The sequence below is a fragment of the Manis javanica genome, chromosome 13, assembly GCF_040802235.1.
Source record: "Manis javanica isolate MJ-LG chromosome 13, MJ_LKY, whole genome shotgun sequence".
In the NCBI taxonomy this organism is placed as follows: domain Eukaryota; kingdom Metazoa; phylum Chordata; class Mammalia; order Pholidota; family Manidae; genus Manis; species Manis javanica.
In genome coordinates this window covers 1,334,145-1,352,722 of record NC_133168.1, presented here as the reverse complement: position 1 = coordinate 1,352,722, position 18,578 = coordinate 1,334,145, and the positions used below count along the sequence as shown (strand labels likewise).

Genomic DNA, 18,578 nt, shown 5'->3' with positions numbered 1-18,578 from the left:
ATCTCAGCCAGGCCAGAGGAGACTGGGATTGCAGGCTCCTGCCTTCTCTGGCTCTCCAGCACCTTCTTCGACACACACCGGTACCTTGGAATTACCATGTAAGGCAAGTGTTTTACAATTTAGAACGTGTTACCTAGACTTGAAGTCTAGGATCGAGGCTTTGAAACTCTTGTTGGTGCGAGGGCCACCAGCCCTAATCTGTGCTTTTCTTCAGGGCCCAGAAGTTTCCCACTTTTGACTTTTTTGTGGACAAGCTATTAAAAAATGCCCACACTAACTATCTTCCTGTCAGCAGGATATGAGAGCGCTTGCTTTACGACATACTTGCTAGTCCATCTTTTAAAATTTGATCATGGAAATATTTCATTATTTAGATCAGCATTTCTTTATTATCAGTGAGGCAGAACATTTTTCCACAGGCTTGTTACTCTTTGTCTTTCATTTTTGTAAACTGCTCATATTTGTTGCCCATTTACCTCAGGTGGGTGTAAATCTGTAGGTCTGAAGAAATCATTTCTGTGATGCTTTAAAACATCAGAGCTTTAAATCTTATATCATACTTGATGTGGACATTTTTCTGCTTTGTTGTCATTTTATTTGAGGGAGGTTTTATTTTCAAATTTTATCTCCATAAGTTTCCATGTCACGAAATTGAACCTGTCGTTCCTTTGCCTTCGTAACGTCATTACTTGTTCAGCAGAATATCTGTGATGCGTCTACCACCTGGCAGGCTGTGGGCGCCGCTCTGGGCCTCGGTGGTGCTGGGCTACAAGACCTGGTGCTTATTCTTGAAGAGGCTGTCTCTGCTTCCCACTCCCTACCCCCATGAAAACAGTTCTCTAATTTTCTGAATCTGATTCTAATTATGCTGTTTCATACTGAATGCCAGCCACTTCAGGAGAATGCAGGATATTTTCGTTGAAGGAAGAAAGAATGTGAATTACTCTTTAAGAAGCTATGTTTAAAGGCCGGGGATGGACGAGGAGGTGGAAAGGAGCAAGTCATACACAAGACAACCATGACATCCGGTTCTCATTTTGGGGGGCGAACAATGAGAATGAAAATGATCATTCATTTGTCTTTAAAAATAAATACACAGTTTAAAACAGCATAAAAGAAATTCTTTCAGTTTCTCTGGCAGAGGAAAGAGGCAGCTTGAGGACTGGGTTTTCCTCTGCTTAGCAGGCTGTCTGGCCAGAGATCCAGCTCCATACATGCTTACTGAATAAATCTCTGACACAAATTTGGCAGTCTGCCCTGGAATTTTGACCATATAAAATACGCCTTCCACATAACTGTAATTTTAGTTATCTTATTTTTACGATGCTACTTATTTTGATTAAAACTTTCCTGTTACAGTATACACTGTAAGCCTTGCCGTGCTTACACGGAGGCAGCTCTGAGTGGAAGTGGGATGCCCACAGAAACCAATCCGGGAATCATTCTTCAGATTTGATTTAAGTAAATTAACAGTTCCTTTTGGAATAAAAGATGCACCTTAAATGTACGCTTGTTTTGATAAAGCCATAAATTATGGGCTGAAAATGCTTTTACAAAACAGTCTGTTAGCATGGGTTTTCCAATCTCCATCCATAAATGAATTCCCCTAATGACCCAGAAAATGCAGCCCATTAATCCCTTTTCAGCAGTGCACTGCCTTGTAAGACAATACTGCTCTTGAAACAGCCTGTGGGATGGAAGCCTCATCCTAACGGCATTCCAAGCTCAGGAAAAGGAGAATCAACAGATAACACATGGGGAGGAAAGAATGTGAAAGCTATTTAACCAGCGATAGAATGCAAACATCAGAATTCTCATTTTCAGCAATGTATCTTGCTCTTACTTCTAACGAAGGAAGAATCATTTCCTTATAAAGTTGAACTATGTTCTCAATATTTTCCAAATAATCCTCAGACCTCTGAACTAGATGTTGAAGAATTTCAGCCGCCATCTGCATTTCGGCAATAAATGCCTAAATGGAAAAGAAGAGACAGATTTTAAATATCTTTAATGATTACCTAATATACAAGCCACATCTCTCCCTACTTCCACCTACGTGCCATTTTGGGCTGAGAAGCAGGCAGTAGGGAAAATCCGGGACTGAGGATTTTTATTTTAGAGAGACTGAATACCCAAGGGGCCTTTATCAGATGAGATAAAACTCATCTGATTTAAATTGACTTTGATACTTCCTAATTTCTTCTTCTCCCCAGTAAGTAGGGAAGAGTAGGGGGAGAACATCAGATTTTTAAAGACGAAATAAAGAAATTAGATTATCTCTGAACACCTGAGCTTGTAGTCCATTTGCTCATTCATTCTGTACAGATTGATAGAGGACCTACTATGTGCCAGGCACTGTTCGAGGAGCTTGAGATATGACAGTGAGAAAACCAAAACCTTGGGGCTCCTGGGAGCATACATTCCAGTCGGGGAAACATGTAGACAAATAAATACATAACATGTTGGGCAATGGTAAGCACTGGAGAAAAACCATGCAGGGCAGAGAGAATGGGGGGCAATGGGAAAGATGGTATTTTATCAAGTGGTCAGGAAAGGGCTCTCTGCAGAAGTGACATTTGAGTGGAAACCAGAAAGAAATGAGGAAGAGAGCCACACAGATTTTGACAGAAAGAACATTTCAAGGCAGAGGGAATAATAGTATGTATAAAAGTTCTCAGCCTAAGGCCTGGTAAGGGTTCAATATCATATTTATTGTCCTGTTATTATTATCCTATTATCTATTAATTCTAGTTTTTATCAATGCATACACATCCACATTTTCAACTATTTACATCATTTTATCTAATGTACAAGCCATTTTATAACCTATTTGAAATGCTTTAAGCACTATTTTAATAGTCAAATAATATATTATTAATAGGCTTAATTAAATACATAATTATTTAATCATTATTCTATAGTTGAACAAGAAGAATATTTAAAATTTTTCAATTATGTTTCACTGAATAGCAGATAAATCTTTATATTGCTAGTATTTCCCTTGGAAGAGTTCCTAAAGGTGGAATTACAGACCAAAGACTGTAACATGTCAAAGCGGCTTAATCCGCCTCGCTTGCCGGCCGCACTCTGGTCTCCCGGCGGCTACTCTCTGCTGCACTGTCACAGACGTGGGAGCGGGGGCCGCTGCTGCAGGGGGCTGACAGTCAGGGCGGGAGGCAGACAACACGGAAGCAAACAAACAACGCAATTCCAGAAAGCGGCTAAGTGCCCCGAGGAAAACAAGGGAGAAGGGTCGGGCTGTGCCGCCCAGCATGGCAGTTAGTGGCCATCTATGTTTACTGAGCACCTGACATGTGGCAAGTGAGTTCTGGAATGTGCCGTAAGTATAAAATACACCGATTTTGAAAACTTAGCATGAAAAAAGAATGCATCACTCTGAGAATTCTTATTCTGATTATATGTTGAAATCATATTTTGGGTATATTGGATTAAATACAGTATATTCTTAAAATAACCTTCATCTGTTATCTTGCTTTTAAAAAAGGGGCTCCTAGCACGTTTACAGTCACATATGGGGGGAACACAACTTCTGCGCAGTGCGGGGCTAGACAGCGCCTTGCTGGGTGGCCTCGGAGGCACCCCTGGGGGAGATCTGAGAAGGGTGTGGCGGGGGCAGGGCTGCGGAACAGCAGGGGGAAGGCTGACAGGTGCGGGTGCACGGGGGGGCACCTTCCCCACACAGTCAGCCATCCACGCGCGGGGCGGTGGGCTCCTTGCCTGACTTCTGAGGAAGGCTGTGCCACGAGGCAGGGATCACAAAAACCAGGCCCGCGGGGCTGAATCCAGGCTGACAACATGATCTGACGATTTCCCACGGCATTGGCCTCCACTGTGGCTCTACAATTTTGGATTACTAGCTACTGATTTTATTTTAAAAATGCTGATTCTGGCTTTTTTCTCTGGAAAAAGCAGACTCCCTGATAAAAGACAGGCTCGCACCCCCACACAGAGGGAGCTGGCTGGGCCGGTGCAGAGCGGCAGCTGTCCTCTGAAGGGGGCCGGGGCTCTCACTCCCGGGGGCTCTGCGGGCACCGCGTGCGCTGCACCTCATCACCGAGCACGGGAAGTGTGGCCAGAGCCGCTGGGGAGCTAAGTTTAAAATCTGACACAATGCTAATCCCTGTAAGTTAAGGAGGCACCTGGAGCTCCAGGTACCACCCTGGGCAGTGCACACAGGCCTAGGCTGGTCCCACCCGCTCCGGATCAGGCTCGAGCTGCCGCACAGGCTGACGCAACCACAGCCCCGGCACTGAGGGGGTGGCGACTACCTATCCCACCATCTCTGACTTAAGTCCGGGCACTTTCTTTATGCTAAAGTGACATAATTTCATTCCCATTTGTTATGAGGTTTTCCTTTAAAAAAAAAAACCTGTCATAGATGCTATTATCTAGTGCCTTATTTGCATTAGGAAGATTATTTTATGTTTTTAAATGGGTTTTCTTACATTAATAGGTTTTTAAAAATTGGTAATGACAAAAAACATATTAGTTTCAGGTGTACACATAATAATTTGATATTTGTATATTTTGCAAAATGATCATCACAACAATTCTGGTTAACATCCATCACCGTATATAGTTACAAATTTTTTTTCTTGTGATGAGAGCTTTTAAGATCTACTCTCAATGAAAGAAGAAAAGTCGAAGATTCATTCAATCCATTTGTGAGGGAACCAGCAGGATGACAAAGCTGAAGTAAATATAACCACTGAAATACGACTGCCAAGCTAGATACGGGGCAGCTTAATAGGCTGCGGGGCAGTACAACCTGGGGGAGTCCTTTCTACCCGACACATGATTCACAATGTATCCACCTCTAAGTTAACATCTGACTTCACAGAGTGTAGACCCTAATAGAAATAGTATTTATTTACAATAAATTCATAATAAGTTATAAATTCTGGCAATTATAAAAATACATAACATTATTAAAAACTATAAATAAACTAATTTATAAGAGAGATCACTTGCACATTTCAGTAGAGCAGGGACCGGCAGACTATGGCCCAGCCTGCCTTGGTGGGCCGAGTCCGGACCGCCACCTGCTAACAGGTTTCCTAGTATCAGAGCTTCCTCCCTAAGTCCCGGGAGAAGAGGCATTGTATGCCCTGCTGACTGCGCTTCCCGTCCTTGACCTTAGGATTGTTTTAACGACACGTATGTGTGAAACTGGGCTACAGATTTCCTCTCATGTGCTCTCTCTGTCGGACTTCGGAATTGAGTTAACTTCATAAATTGCTCCCCATATAACACTTTGTCTTTTATTCTTGTAATTCCTCATTCTGGATTGCTTAGCACATCGGAGGTGACCAAGCACGCTCAGGTCAGCTGTCAGGATATGGAGGGACTGCCACACTGACAGGAAGGTCAAACCCGAGGACCTGGACATTATGATCTAATAGTTGCTGAAAGCATGAAATATTTTTGTTATTTCCTGCAGACTAAATAAAAATTTAAAGAAAATGTAATTTTTCTCCAGTGGCTGCCACCCTCTCTGCCAAGGCTCTCCTTTAACCTACTGGCGGTAAGTTGGAAAAGGGGCCGTTACCTCCTCTTTCCCTTCCTTCTGGGCGTCTCTTCCCTTCTTCCTGCGACTCTCGATGATCTCGGGATCCCACTGGTCTCTTCCGCATAGGTGCCCTGTGCTGCTGTGCTGCCTTTGTCCAGAAATTCTTCGGCATAAATCATAGTCAGGGCACTAAGAAGCGACATCAGTGACCACTTAAGTGTTCTGAATGTGCTTTTCCTTCCTACTCAGACATGATGCGATCAATACACAAACCAAACCTCCTTGAAACCCTGGGCAGACGCAGTATCGTGAATGGCATGTAGTGTCTGGAGTCATGCCTGGAGAGGCCAAGACACAACTTTTAGGCTGTACCAATACTTTGTCTGAAATTAATGTATGTGAGAAAGTATCGGAAGTTTTGTGATGAAAAAAGAAAGTTAGAACAGTAAAAAGAGTCAGAGAACCAGAATAAAAATTGGTTCACTCTGCAAAAGTACATAGGACTCACATTACTTTAGGAAGGCTGAGAATGGAGGAAAAGCAGGGGGATAATACATATTTCCACTGAAAAAATGGTGTATTTACAGCATTTACCATCATTCACAACCTCATGGATAAAGAATTCTATACAGTGGCTGTCATGAATGAGGCCTGAAAGGTCATCCATTCTAGTCTAACCTTCATATAATTAAATGTTTTATAAATGAGAAAACTGGATCTAGATAGTAAAACAAGCCAAACCAAAGTCTAGGAGAACTTTTCTTATTTCAAAGTACATTCACCACACACGTACTATTTCACTCAATTCTTAAGCACCCTGTAGGAGAAGCAGCCCAATGTCATGATCAAAGCCAGTTTGCACACTGGAGACAGACTGCTCGGGCGGGTTAAGAATCTGCTATCGGATTCCAACGTCATGAGGGGACCACGGCTTGGAGTCAAGTCTGGAGAGATGCTGCCTGAATGACTCTCGAAGGGGAACTCTGACGATGCCTGGTGAAGAGGACATGGGCCCTGAACGCACCCACAGGCGCCGGGCACTGCGGGCTGAGGAAGCTCAACTCAGCCCTATGGCTGATGCATAATTATTATCTCTCTAACCACTCATATTTTGTGAGAACATTCCTTGAATTTCACTACTATCAAAAAGAATGATTAACTATACTAGAAAAGCAACTAATATTCTTACCTTAATATTGATGATAACATCAGGTTTCAAATTTAAATTTTTAATTAGTTCTATCTGCTGCAATGTTGTCATGGCATCTTGTGAAAGTGATGGCATTTCAGTGATAATATAACCTGTGGAATAAAAATACAGTTTCTAAAGTTTTACAATGTTATCATTCTATGATAGAGCATGGATTTATTATTACTGCTTTATAAACTATCATTTAGTTACTGATAAATGCTAACGTAGGTCTTAAAATCATCTGTCAAAAATTTATGATTAATAGTTAAGGTTATTGCCACTCGAAGTATAACTTGAACAATGTTTTTCTGATAACAAATAAATAAAATCACAGGGTGAGGATGAGCTACCTTTAAAAATTCCAAATCTATTTACTTTAGGCCCATTTATTTCCTTTTCTAGGAAGGAAATTCCAACCTGATTATTCTTCTAACTCATGTTAGGAAAGCTTATATAATGAATGTAAAGATACCTTATAAGGGTTGCGTGGTATATTATTTTTCTTTCTCAAATTATTTCATAACAGAATATATATGTATAAAATATTTACGTGAGTTATACAAAGTAATGAAACACCCATGTGTCCCCCATATAACTTAAGAGGCAGAATATCAGAAATATGATTTTGTTTTAGCACATTTATTGGTTTGCATCCCTACCCAGAAACTAAATCTTCTCATTGAATTCACCGTTTGCCATCTTCACATTAATTTCCTTAATACATTTCTTCCATTATGTCACTCTCTTGTTGAGGAACTTTCTTCATATTAATAAAGTCTCAAGTCCTTCAGTAAGAATGAAAACCCTCCAATCAATTTTTCTGCTCTTTAAATAACACATTTATTTTCTTGCAAGAACAACTGACAAATTGTGGCTTTTTAGTATTTGGCAGACATTTTATAAAAAGCACTATCACTTCAAGGACAACTGACAGTATTTGTTGCCAATTATAAAATTCAAGTGAAAAATCAAATTTTAGAAAACTTGTATCCACTGCCACAAGCTTAACAGCTTCCCAATTCTTAAAACCTTTCCTGACGGTATTGGTGGTGATATTAGCCAATGCGATTTTTTGATATTGTATAATGAAATGTGTCAATGTTTGGAAGATATGCACAATTCAATGGACTGGTATTTTCCAAATAACCAAAGCATGGTGACCCAAAATCACATACGGGGGAAAGACCCATTCCTGGTGCAAGACAAATGAATGGATTTCAATGTAACAGAGTTTGAAAGGTTTGCTGATCAGATTTCAGATTCCACAATGCAACTAATCTTAAAGAAACCTCCTTGCTGAGTTTTCATGTAGAATCAAGAATATCCACAAATATTCTAAAGGCTATTAAAATACTTCTTCCTTTTTAAGCTACAGGTCTGTGTGAGGCTGGATTTTCTTCATAGACTTCCACACGAACAACATATTCCAACAGATTGAGTGGAAGCAGATGTGGGAATCCAGCAAGGGCTCATGTGAGACATTAACAGATTAAAAAAAACATAAAATTACCACTCTTCTCACTAAATTTTTTGTTTTCAAGACTGTAATTATTGTTCATAAAATATGCTATTTATGCTAACATGTGGCGGTTTTACTACTTTAAAAACATTTTAGGCATTTCTCAGTTTTAATTTCTACTATGATACTGATATAAACCATACAAGCAAAGGCTCTTTGGGGGCCTCAACAATTCTCTAAGTATGACGGAGTCGAGGCTAGTAAGTTTGAGAACTGCTGTCCTATGCAATGTCCAGAACAGTATAATAAAAAAAGTTACTAAGCATCTGCTGATAGATGAGTGAACAAATGTGTCTAATAGACCAATCTCAAAATCCTCCCCTGAGAACATACTCATCACAACCTTTTATTCTAAAAATGCAGACCAGCAGCTCTCACAGCAATACAAAGTCTCATTAAATGCTTAGGAAGGCGTGTGCCAGTTTCTCCTGAGCTTCTTCAAGCATTTGCTTTCTTCTGACTATGTGTTGGACACTCTTCAAAGAAGCGATCCTGGGTAGTTTAAATTCAAAAGGCAGAAAGGGAGACCCGTCACCTTGGTTCTGGGGGTATGAGCTATAATCATGATTCTCTCCCGTCTTCCTATGATCCTGAGCCTCCAAGATGGCAGACTTATCTGCTCTTGCTGTTGTCTTTGAGACCCTCTGGAGCAGTGGTGGCATCCTAAGGCATGCATCCTGTTCAGGGCTTTTACATGGACCGGACACAGCCCTGCAGACGCACAGCCACAGCGTGCCCGGGCACTGTCGGGGGCCGAACCGGACCTGTCTCTGCTTGCCTTCTCCTGCTGTTCTTGATTTTGGCTTTCCTGGCCTCTCACTCCCTACTTTAGTTTGGCATCTATCGTTAATCTACCTCCACTTGAAACCTTACCTGAACTTGTCAAGATTTTGACCCGTGTCCCTGGGATGTGAGGGCTGGCGCCCCGCACAGGTGAGAGTGTGGTAGAGGACTGCACGGCCAGTCCTGCACCGAACACAGCCCTTGCCCAGTTCGTCCTTCCTCGCCAGACATTTCCAGAAAACAGTCAGTCTCCAGGTGTCATGCCCTTCCCTTCTAAGCAACAAGGGACGACACAATACCTCCCTTCACTCCCACTGCTGGCGACGCTGCCCAACATCTGTGCCTCGCGAGCGGATGGCAGGACAACACCTGTGCGCTCCAGCACCCTGCACCTTCCTACGGCCACTGCCACCATCTGCAGAGCTCACCAGGGACTCCCGGTGAACCGTGTGCAGGCGTGCGAGTCTCACATTTCATCTCTCCGGTGGAAGCACAAGAGCGGCTTGTTTGCGTGGGGTCCGGCTGCCCCCCATAGCCGTAGCATAAAAGGTTGTGACGAGTATGTTCTCAGGGGAGGATTCTGAGATTGGTCTATTAGACACATTTGTTCACTCATCTATCAGCAGATGCTTAGGCCGTTGTGTGGGCTGCCTGAATTGCCTGAGCAGTGGATTTTTGGGCTCTACCCATTGCGAGGTGGCCAGCATCATCCTATCTGGACCCCAGGAGTGCTGTCCAGGGAGAGGTGGGAAGGATTGCTCTGTTGCCTAAGAGTGTCTCACCACTGAATATTTAGGGGAGAACTTAGCTTTCTAGACCCAATTCTGGGAAGAACTTGGGGGATGCTGGGGATGCCTCATTGTAGAAAGCCCAGGGCTCCTGAGCCCACCGCCGGCTTCTCCAATCCCGTAGGCACGCTGAGAAGGGAGGCAGAGCTGAAGACTCCCCCAGCCTGTCCCCACATAGCCTCAATACCACAGCCAAGCCCTCGCCCTTCATGCTGAAAACAGAGGAGCCGTACAGCCCACGCCCCTGCCTGCTGCACAGCTCTGCACGTATCGCCACAGGCAGAGCAGGCACCCCCCAGCTGGCACCCAGCTGGTATCCCCCTCACCAGGTGAGAACCAAAAGGCTGTCATGTGATTGTCCAGGGGCAACCAAGTAGCCCCTGTAATCGCTTTGTCCACTCTTCCTGGCATAGTGGGAGGAAGGTATCCCTATTTCCACAGAGCTGAAGGCAGCAGAGACATCAGGCAGCTTAGTGTCAGCCTTGAGAGCTGTCTGGCCTCAAGCCAAACAAAGACTGGACACTGGTGACCCACAATTTATAAGACAATCCACAGCGTGATGCAGCTGGGGCAGGGAATGCCTGACCAGAGCCTCCAGCCACTACCTGGGGAGGAGGATTCCTGGAATCTAGAAGCAGGAAGCAGAGAGGGGCTTCTCAGAGGCCCAGGCATTGACTGTCCCTTTTCCTCCTGGGTGAGGATGCATTTCATGGAGTTGTGAATGAAAGGAGTGTAAGAAGAGACTGTGTGAGTTCCTTCTAAGTAGTGATAAAAGTTCCAAGCAGAAAAGGGCTCTGGTACAGAAAACATTAAGATTGAGCCTGGCGGTGCTCCACTGTGCACTGTCCCCAGCTGCACCCATCTGTTGGCAGGGACTCTGCATCAACCATGCAGCCGCACCCACCCCTCACCCAAGTTGACATCCCTGATTCGAAAGTCCTTTGTTTCTACCATCTCCCAGGCTGCTGGGTAAGACCAAATGGCAGACAGAAGCCTTGCTGAGCACACTTTGAAGCCTGGCAGGGGGCTAGGCTCCCAGGAAGTTCCTCTGGGGATGCTAGGGGGTGGGTGAGGGGAGTCTTGGCAGGAGGAGCTCTGCCGCCCCTGCAGCCTGTAAAGTAGCCCAGTTCTGCAGCCCAGAACGTGGCCCCATGTAGTGCGGCCCTCAGCTCAAGAAATCACTTATGTCACTTCTCCTCTGCCAGTCCTCAGGACACCTACCAGCACACGGGGAGTCTGGGGGACAAAGGAATACATTAAATGATACAGGGGATACATTCAGCAAAATCCAGAATGCAGGAAACTCTACAAGCCAAATAACCAGGTTCCTCAACACAGAAAACACAAGGTGATGGAAAGAAGGGGACCTTACAGATTTAAAGGGTTTGAGACATACGAATTAACTGCAGTGTGTAAAACCTGGTTGGATTCTGCTTAAAAAAAAAAAAAAACGAAACTAGAAAAAAAACATATGGGACAAATAGTGAAATCTGACTACAGACTGGTTAGTAGATGATTTATTATTAATCTTATGGGTATGATAATGATCATGTGACAGCTTAAAAAGAGTCCCTATCTTTTTGAGATACATACTAAAACAGCTGCAGGTGAACTGATATGATATGCATTAGCTTCAAAATAAGGTAGGTTGGGGTTTGCGTGAAATAAAATTAGACAAGCGTTGTCACTGTTGAAGTGGGTGATGGACACATGAAGGGGATTCTACATCAATCTCTTTACTTTTGTTTGAAATTTCCCATAATAAGAAGTTTAAAAATTATGAACATGGTGATGGCATAGCTGAGTAGGTTTATTTTTTTCATTTTTTTCTTCTTGTCAATATGTGTAATTTATACCATCTTCTTGTAGATATGTAAATCACTCTAAATTAAAATTTTCAAGAGATAAGGTGAGATAGAGTATGATAGAGTATAAACAAAAAGGCATTTGCCTACCTACTTTTATACATACTTCAGTTTCTATCACTATGCTTTTTTTTTTTTACTTAAGTATAGTTGATAAACAATCTTATATTGGTGTCAAGTATACAACACAGTGGGTCACCAGTTACCCACAGTATTAACTCCTCACCCCCACTAGTGCAGTTACTATCTGTCAACATGGGAAGATGTTACAGAACCCTGGCTGTATTCTCTATGCTGCATCACTATGCTTTTTGAGGTCATTTATTGACTATGTTGGAATTCTGTGATTGTTCTTTTTAACTTTTTACTCATTCAAGCTACCACATTCTGGGTGTTTTTTCCAAGTTCATCCTCTTTATCACTGACCAACAGATGAATGGATGGATGGATAATGTATGTATACATATATATACATATTTATGTACATAATAGATGATATATAGATATCTGTATATGGGTATATAATCTATGTAAAGAGAGCCCTTTCTACCTACAGGTAAAGATGCTATAGGTAGATATCTATATGTGGACAGACAGACAAAGCTGGTTCCGTACATAATCTACATAGAGAGCCCATTCTACCTACAGGTATGGATGCTGCAGACAGTGTGTAAGGACAGGTCTGCTCTGCTTTCTCTATTACTGACTTGCTTTAGCAACCATGGTTTTTACTTTACTGCACTTATTTTTATCCCTGTAATCTTAATAGGTCCAATGTTCTCCCCTAACTTACTGAGAATATAAAACAACTTTCTAAATGTTTCTTCTTTCATTCAATAAATCTGTTTCAGGTGGATGGTTCTCCCCTAAGCACATGTTTATTCTTCTTCCTCCTTTTGCAAACATTACTAAGTTTGCTCTTTTCTTTTTAGCCATTCTGAGCTTTGGTCACCTTTATCTTGAGGATAGGTCCAAGGTCCCTGCTTGGCATCTGTCTGAATACAACTGAGGTTTCCCGGATCCAGAGTCAGAGGGTGAACTGAACAGGCGGAAGCCAACATATGGAGCCAGACGGGAAGTAGGTGTCATTCTAGTTCCCACTCTTGCCCTTACACGAGGATTGACACAGGAAAACCTAACCCTCGACAGAACTTGGTAATAAGACTCAGGGTGAATGGGGAGCAGCAGAGGCTGTCAGCGCCAGAGGACCCCAGCTTTTGCTGGGTAATACACAGCTAAAAGAAGGTTGGATCATATATGCTTTCATTTTTTATTTTATTTTTTGCAAAGGTAGACTCTGAAGAATAGAATCAAAAAAGCAAATAAAACTATCTGAGGTGTTCAACTAAATTCAGACTCTGGAGTTCTTGTACCAGGGAAAAGAAAGAGCAACTCTGGGAATTATTCATGCCTCAGCTAAGGCGTGAGTTTTAAGGCTACTTTGATAGCTACCAATGCATAAAAATAAACATACCAAAGTGAGAGACTTCTCGGGAGTTGAGCTTCTCCAGCATTAGCTTTGTGACGAGTTCATCTGGAATGCTCTGACCACTGAGCAGCAGTGACTGCAGCTAAGAACAAGCACAGATATTGCATATTGGTGCAGAGTACATCTGGGACACAGAGCTTTTCAAAAAGTCACAGTAGCTTTGAAACTTAGATTTATTTACCATAAGTCCTGACTCGGTTTCACTGGCAATCTGTTCTTCCAAAATTGGTAAAGCTAAAACATGAATTCAAAGTATTAGCACAAACTGTATTAGAACTGACAGATGAAGAGACATATCCCATGTGCTTAGTAACTGGTAAAAAGATATGTGTATATCACTTCAGAGTTTACAAACCACATTTATACACAGTATGTCGTCTAACCCCACCAAAGTATAAGGCAGCAGAACATATTCCACAGAGAACTTCTCGCTGCCACTCGCTAGCTAAAGGATCTTGAGTAGCTAACTTCTTAAACACCTCTGCTCCTCGCACGCTTACGCCCTGCGTAGGAGCATACAGGAGACTATGAAGATGAAATGAGGTTGCATCTATCCCAGGTACTTGGACCCTGGAAAGTATCACACAAAAGTATACACTAGCATTACTGATCCAGATACTTTTATAACCATACATACACACATACACACACAACCATATCCAGAACCCGCTAATGATGCATCAAGAAATGTGAAAATAATGCTGATTAGAAAAAGGGGTCCTGAGGCTGAAATGCCAATGATTTATTTCCTTTTCAGGGGGAAATATTCCAACCCTTGATGGAAGACAACCTGGGACAGAAATGACAGGGTCATGACCTAGGGGAAGACTCAGGAGCTGAACTGTGTCCCTAGCTGCTAATAATCCACAAAACATTTAGTATTCTTTGGGTTTGCCCACAGGTGAATTTTTTTGATCAAAGAAAGTAGAAAAATGTAAAGCTTTTGTGTGTGTGTGTGTATGTGTGTGCACATGCACACACGTGCTACTTGTCACCAAATTGTTCTTCTCCAAAACTGTAGCAGAGTAGAACCTTGTTTCAAAACATCTTCGCCAATAATGATTGTAGAAACTTTGAAGATTTATTGACAACTTGATAGGCAAATATGGGTCGGTGTTATTTTAATTAGCATTTTTTGGGTAACAATGAGGTTGAACTCTTTTCCTATATTTGTTTATTTTTATTTCTTCTTTTTTGAATTGCCAATTAATTCTATTGCTTATTTTTGTATTAGGCTATAGTTATATTAATTAAAAGAACATAAGATGCCAATCCTTACACACTGCAAAGAATGCGAAGCAATTTATAAATAATAAAAAATAAAATTCATCATTGAAGATAAGTAAACTCTGGAAAACGCTCCTGAGAGCAGAGGTGAGTCTCTCCTCTTCTCTTCATTCCTAGGGACATACCTGCACCAGCCGCGTCCCCAAGAGTTCTAAGTTACAGAATTAAAGAACTGGAGGCAGAAGACGGGAGTCAAAGGCATTTCATAACCCCTCCTAAATGCTGTGAACAAAACTAGGAACAACAGAGGGTAAAACACGCTTAATGCCATTATAAAGAGAACCTTCACTGGGTTGATAATGACACAGAGTAAAGCAAATATAGCAAAATGTTAATCATAGAATCTAGATGATGATCAGATGGGTACATGGTGCTTACTGCTAATTCTTTACATTTCTATGCATTTTTAAGTTTTTATAGTAAAATATTGGGGAAAAATGGCAGAATTTACCTTCTACACGAATACATTTCCATGCCTGTGTTATCTGACGGGCTAAGGTTGTCTTCCCAACCCCCTTAAAAAGAAAGATGTTATTTAAAACCCAATAGAACAGCTATTTGCCAGTGAAATAGATGTTTTCATTTTTAAAGATTCTATTGATGATCACTGTTACATCAATGTTATCTGATAAATTTTTTTCTCATAAAATAAATGAAGAACACACCCTAGATATTTATAGCCTCATTTTTCTCTACTACTTGTCACATTTGCCACATTTTATAAAATGATATAAATGGAATTTTAATTAAGAAAAGCCCCGAAACTAGGACACTGCCATACGGCATTCTGGGTCTTTTACTCTGTTGACTGTAAACTCTGTTTACAGTTGACTTTTACTCTGTTGACTCAAAATTTGTAATTTTGAGTATATATCATTGTGATTATATTGAGATTCATCATTTCATTTCCTTCCTAAAGTTTACAATCATTAATGTCTTGGTAGACTTCCATTTAGTAACTTCCAAGAGCAAAAAATTCTTAACAGACATCTTTGAAAGCATCATACTTTAAAAACAGAAGATTATTTTAATGAGGAAACATATGTCTGACTACTCTCATTGTTGACCTGGGAACTCTACTATATTTCTAGAAACATCTGAAAGTCATCGGAAACATTTCTTGGTCCCTGTCCCAGGGTCTGTATAAATTAAGTCAGAGATGGTATCTGGCCCTCACCTTAGTCTCTGCTGCTCAGGAGGGGCTCTTTAATTCACCAGCTCAGGCCCTCTAACCTACCGACCCACTAGCTCGGTGGCTGAAAAAGCTCTTATCCAGAGGTCCTTACTCCAACGGCCTAGAAAGGCAAGCTAAATTATGACCGCTTTTGGGGTCTTCCTGCTTTGTGGACAGACGAGGTCCGCTGACGCACTGTGGTTCAAGGTGAGGCACGCTGCTCCTCACAACGTTGAGGGTTTAATGGGGGGCCCTCCCGGGGCTGCCTTCATACACCCAGAAAGTTTCAGATGCAGAACGAGTCTCCAACAACCCGGGATCACATTCCCCTAACAGTTGTTCTGGTGCAGTGCTCGGGCGATAAACAAAAGGTAATGAAAGATAGATACAATCTAAGTCCCTTTTCAATCATGGTGCACAGTAATAAAGTTATGAGTTTACAATCAATGTCATATCAAATTTTAAGTCATTCATTGAAAGGCTAACAAAAACTCAAAAAATGACCATACTATGTGCTTTTTACTCTTGTATGGTAACAGAAGATTATTATTTAAAAAATAAAAAGATTATATTAGATAATGAATTAGAAAAGATAACTAACTTACTGGTTTCCCAAATACAGCAAAGCAAACAGGTTTAGACAGCAGCAGATTTTCTTCAGCTTCATCTTCATTAAATATATCTGCAAAAGGGCGCTCTTCCGCCCCCTCTCGAGAATTCATGATCCAGAATGCTGCAACAGGAGGAGTGGGATCGTTAAAGCGCCTGACGAGTGAGAACTCATACGCAGGTCAGGGAGAACGAGAATATCCTGTGGATTTACTTAGCCTAAAAGACGTTCCACACCACTAAACACATGGACTTGGCCGATAATTACAAATAAGTTAAGCTTACTTGTTAAAACAATTAGCTTTCACCTAGTTTGAGACAAAAAGCAAAATCCAGCAAAATGCTTTACAAAAGACAGTTCACCAAGTGTTTCTGAAAGACTAAATCAGGGGAATAAATGCATATATATGTGTATATATGGTGTATAATTTATATATGGTGTATTCTATTAAAGATAAAATTAAATAGCTATACATATACACATATGTATATGTTATACATATACTTAATACAATATGTGTACATGTGTAGGAACTACTAATGGCTCTAAAAGAAATTCTAATAGAAATCAGAAAAGTAGAACTGAAAAAAAAAGAACATAATATATAATACAATTTATAAGATATAGCTAAAGTAGTATTTAGAAGCCTTAAGTACTTCTATTAGAACCAAAGAAAGCCTGAAAACCAAGATAAGCTCCCACCTTAAGGCATTAGAAAAACAGGAAAATTAGAAAAACATATTTTAAAAATTAATAAAATAGAAACAAACATTAATAGAGGATCAATAAAGCGAAACGGTATTTTGAAAAGACTTAGGAAGCTTTTGTCAAGACTGATGAAGAAGGAACAGTGTTAGACATTCGTTTCCTAGAAGTGTGTTTTCTTGTATCTCTAAACCAAGCTTTTTCTATTCTTTATTTCTAACTCTCATTATAATCAGAGAATGTTCTCCACATATTAGTTCGCTGAAATTCATTGAGGCTTGCCTTATAGCCTAGCACCTAGTAATTCAAAAACATTCCCTGTATGTTTGAAAGGGATGCACAATTTACATTGGATGGATGTTGTGTTCTTTAAATGTTGTTTAGATCAAGTTTGTGAATTTATTGGTTAAATCTTCCGTGATGCTTAATGTTTAGTGTCTACTTGATCAAACAAATCAGGCATAGAAAGGGGGAAGGACTACAGAGATAACAGTGCTGCAGTTATAGTACAGATAACAAGAAGCTATCCCAAATAATATGAAAATTTAAACAAAATTGATAAATTCCTAGAAAAATCAGCTTCTTAAGAAAAAGAAATTGAGAATGGTTCTATGACTATTTCGGGAACTGAGTCAGTAACTAAAAAATCTCCCCACAAAGAAACCAGATAGTTTTACTGAAGAGCTCCAAGTCTTACAGACACTCTTTCAGAGGAAAGATAAAGTGGAGACTTCTTACACCCCTTTATGGGTCTCCCTTATCCTCCATCTTAAGGAACAGAATATTGTCAAAAAGCAAAATTATGTGCCAATTTCATTCATGAACAAGATTTGAAAAACCCTAATCAAAATATTAGCAAATTGAATCCAGCAATACATAAAAAAGCACACGTTTTTGTGCCCAAGCTGGGTTTTCCCCAGGAACTCCAGGCTGGTTTAGTTTGAGAAAACCAACTTGTCATATTGAAATGAAGGAGAAAAAACTGTATTATCATCATACTAGATGTAGAACAACTACAAGAGACAATTCAACACCCTTTAATGATTAATACAAGATAAACCTCTTAGCAACCAGGAAGAGAAGGGCACTTCTTTAAACTGGGAGATGGTATTCCAAAAAGAGTAAAGGACAAGGCACCCAGGAGCTACTGGCAGCAGCCACAGGGAAAATCATGATTCCTGGTCAGCAGCTCGAGAACCCACTTATTGAAGGGTTGCCAAGGAGTCCCCGAGGATGGACAATGTAACACCTTAACAAGTATTTACAGTAGGGGACCTCCAATCCTTCTCCAAGAGAACCTACAACCATTCACTGGAGAAATATACACTGTGGATATGGGACTCTCCTCCTCCTGGGCTATCGGACCCAGGGTCTGAGCCGACGTCAACAGCAGCAGACGCCCCCAAATGCCTTCACGGCCCTGTTACTGAGAGCAGACGGAAAACCAGTGATGAATGGGGTCTTGGCTCAAGCCCATCTCACAGTGCGTCCAAAGGGGCTGCAGGATCATCTCGTGGTATATTCCTGGTTCCTGAGCCCAGAACGGGGTGCAGCTGGAAAGACCTTTATTTACAGCAGCTCCCCGCTCGAGGAGCAAGAGTAAGCAGCCCAGGCCCCCATGTCACTTGTCTGTTGC

At 41.3% G+C, this 18,578-nt stretch overlaps 1 protein-coding gene across 5 annotated transcripts in view; it reads right to left on the bottom strand.

The window, feature by feature from the left end:
- Nucleotides 1–18,578, bottom strand: part of AK9 (adenylate kinase 9) — an 89,284-nt gene that overhangs the window by 68,973 nt on the left and 1,733 nt on the right. For 4 of the 5 annotated variants that reach the window (XR_012124668.1, XM_073220799.1, XM_073220797.1 and 1 more), the window contains exons 2-8: nt 16,233–16,360; nt 14,905–14,968; nt 13,348–13,400; nt 13,152–13,248; nt 6,720–6,832; nt 5,570–5,719; nt 1,844–1,972 (exon numbers count right to left, since the gene is read on the bottom strand). Coding sequence is in view for 4 of the 5 variants with exons in the window: in XM_073220799.1 (XP_073076900.1) it covers nt 1,844–1,972; nt 5,570–5,719; nt 6,720–6,832; nt 13,152–13,248; nt 13,348–13,400; nt 14,905–14,968; nt 16,233–16,360 (734 nt within the window). In the remaining variant the exon portion in view is untranslated. The remainder of the gene's footprint in view (nt 1–1,843; nt 1,973–5,569; nt 5,720–6,719; nt 6,833–13,151; nt 13,249–13,347; nt 13,401–14,904; nt 14,969–16,232; nt 16,361–18,578) is intronic. The other variant, XM_073220798.1, reaches the window with a different exon arrangement.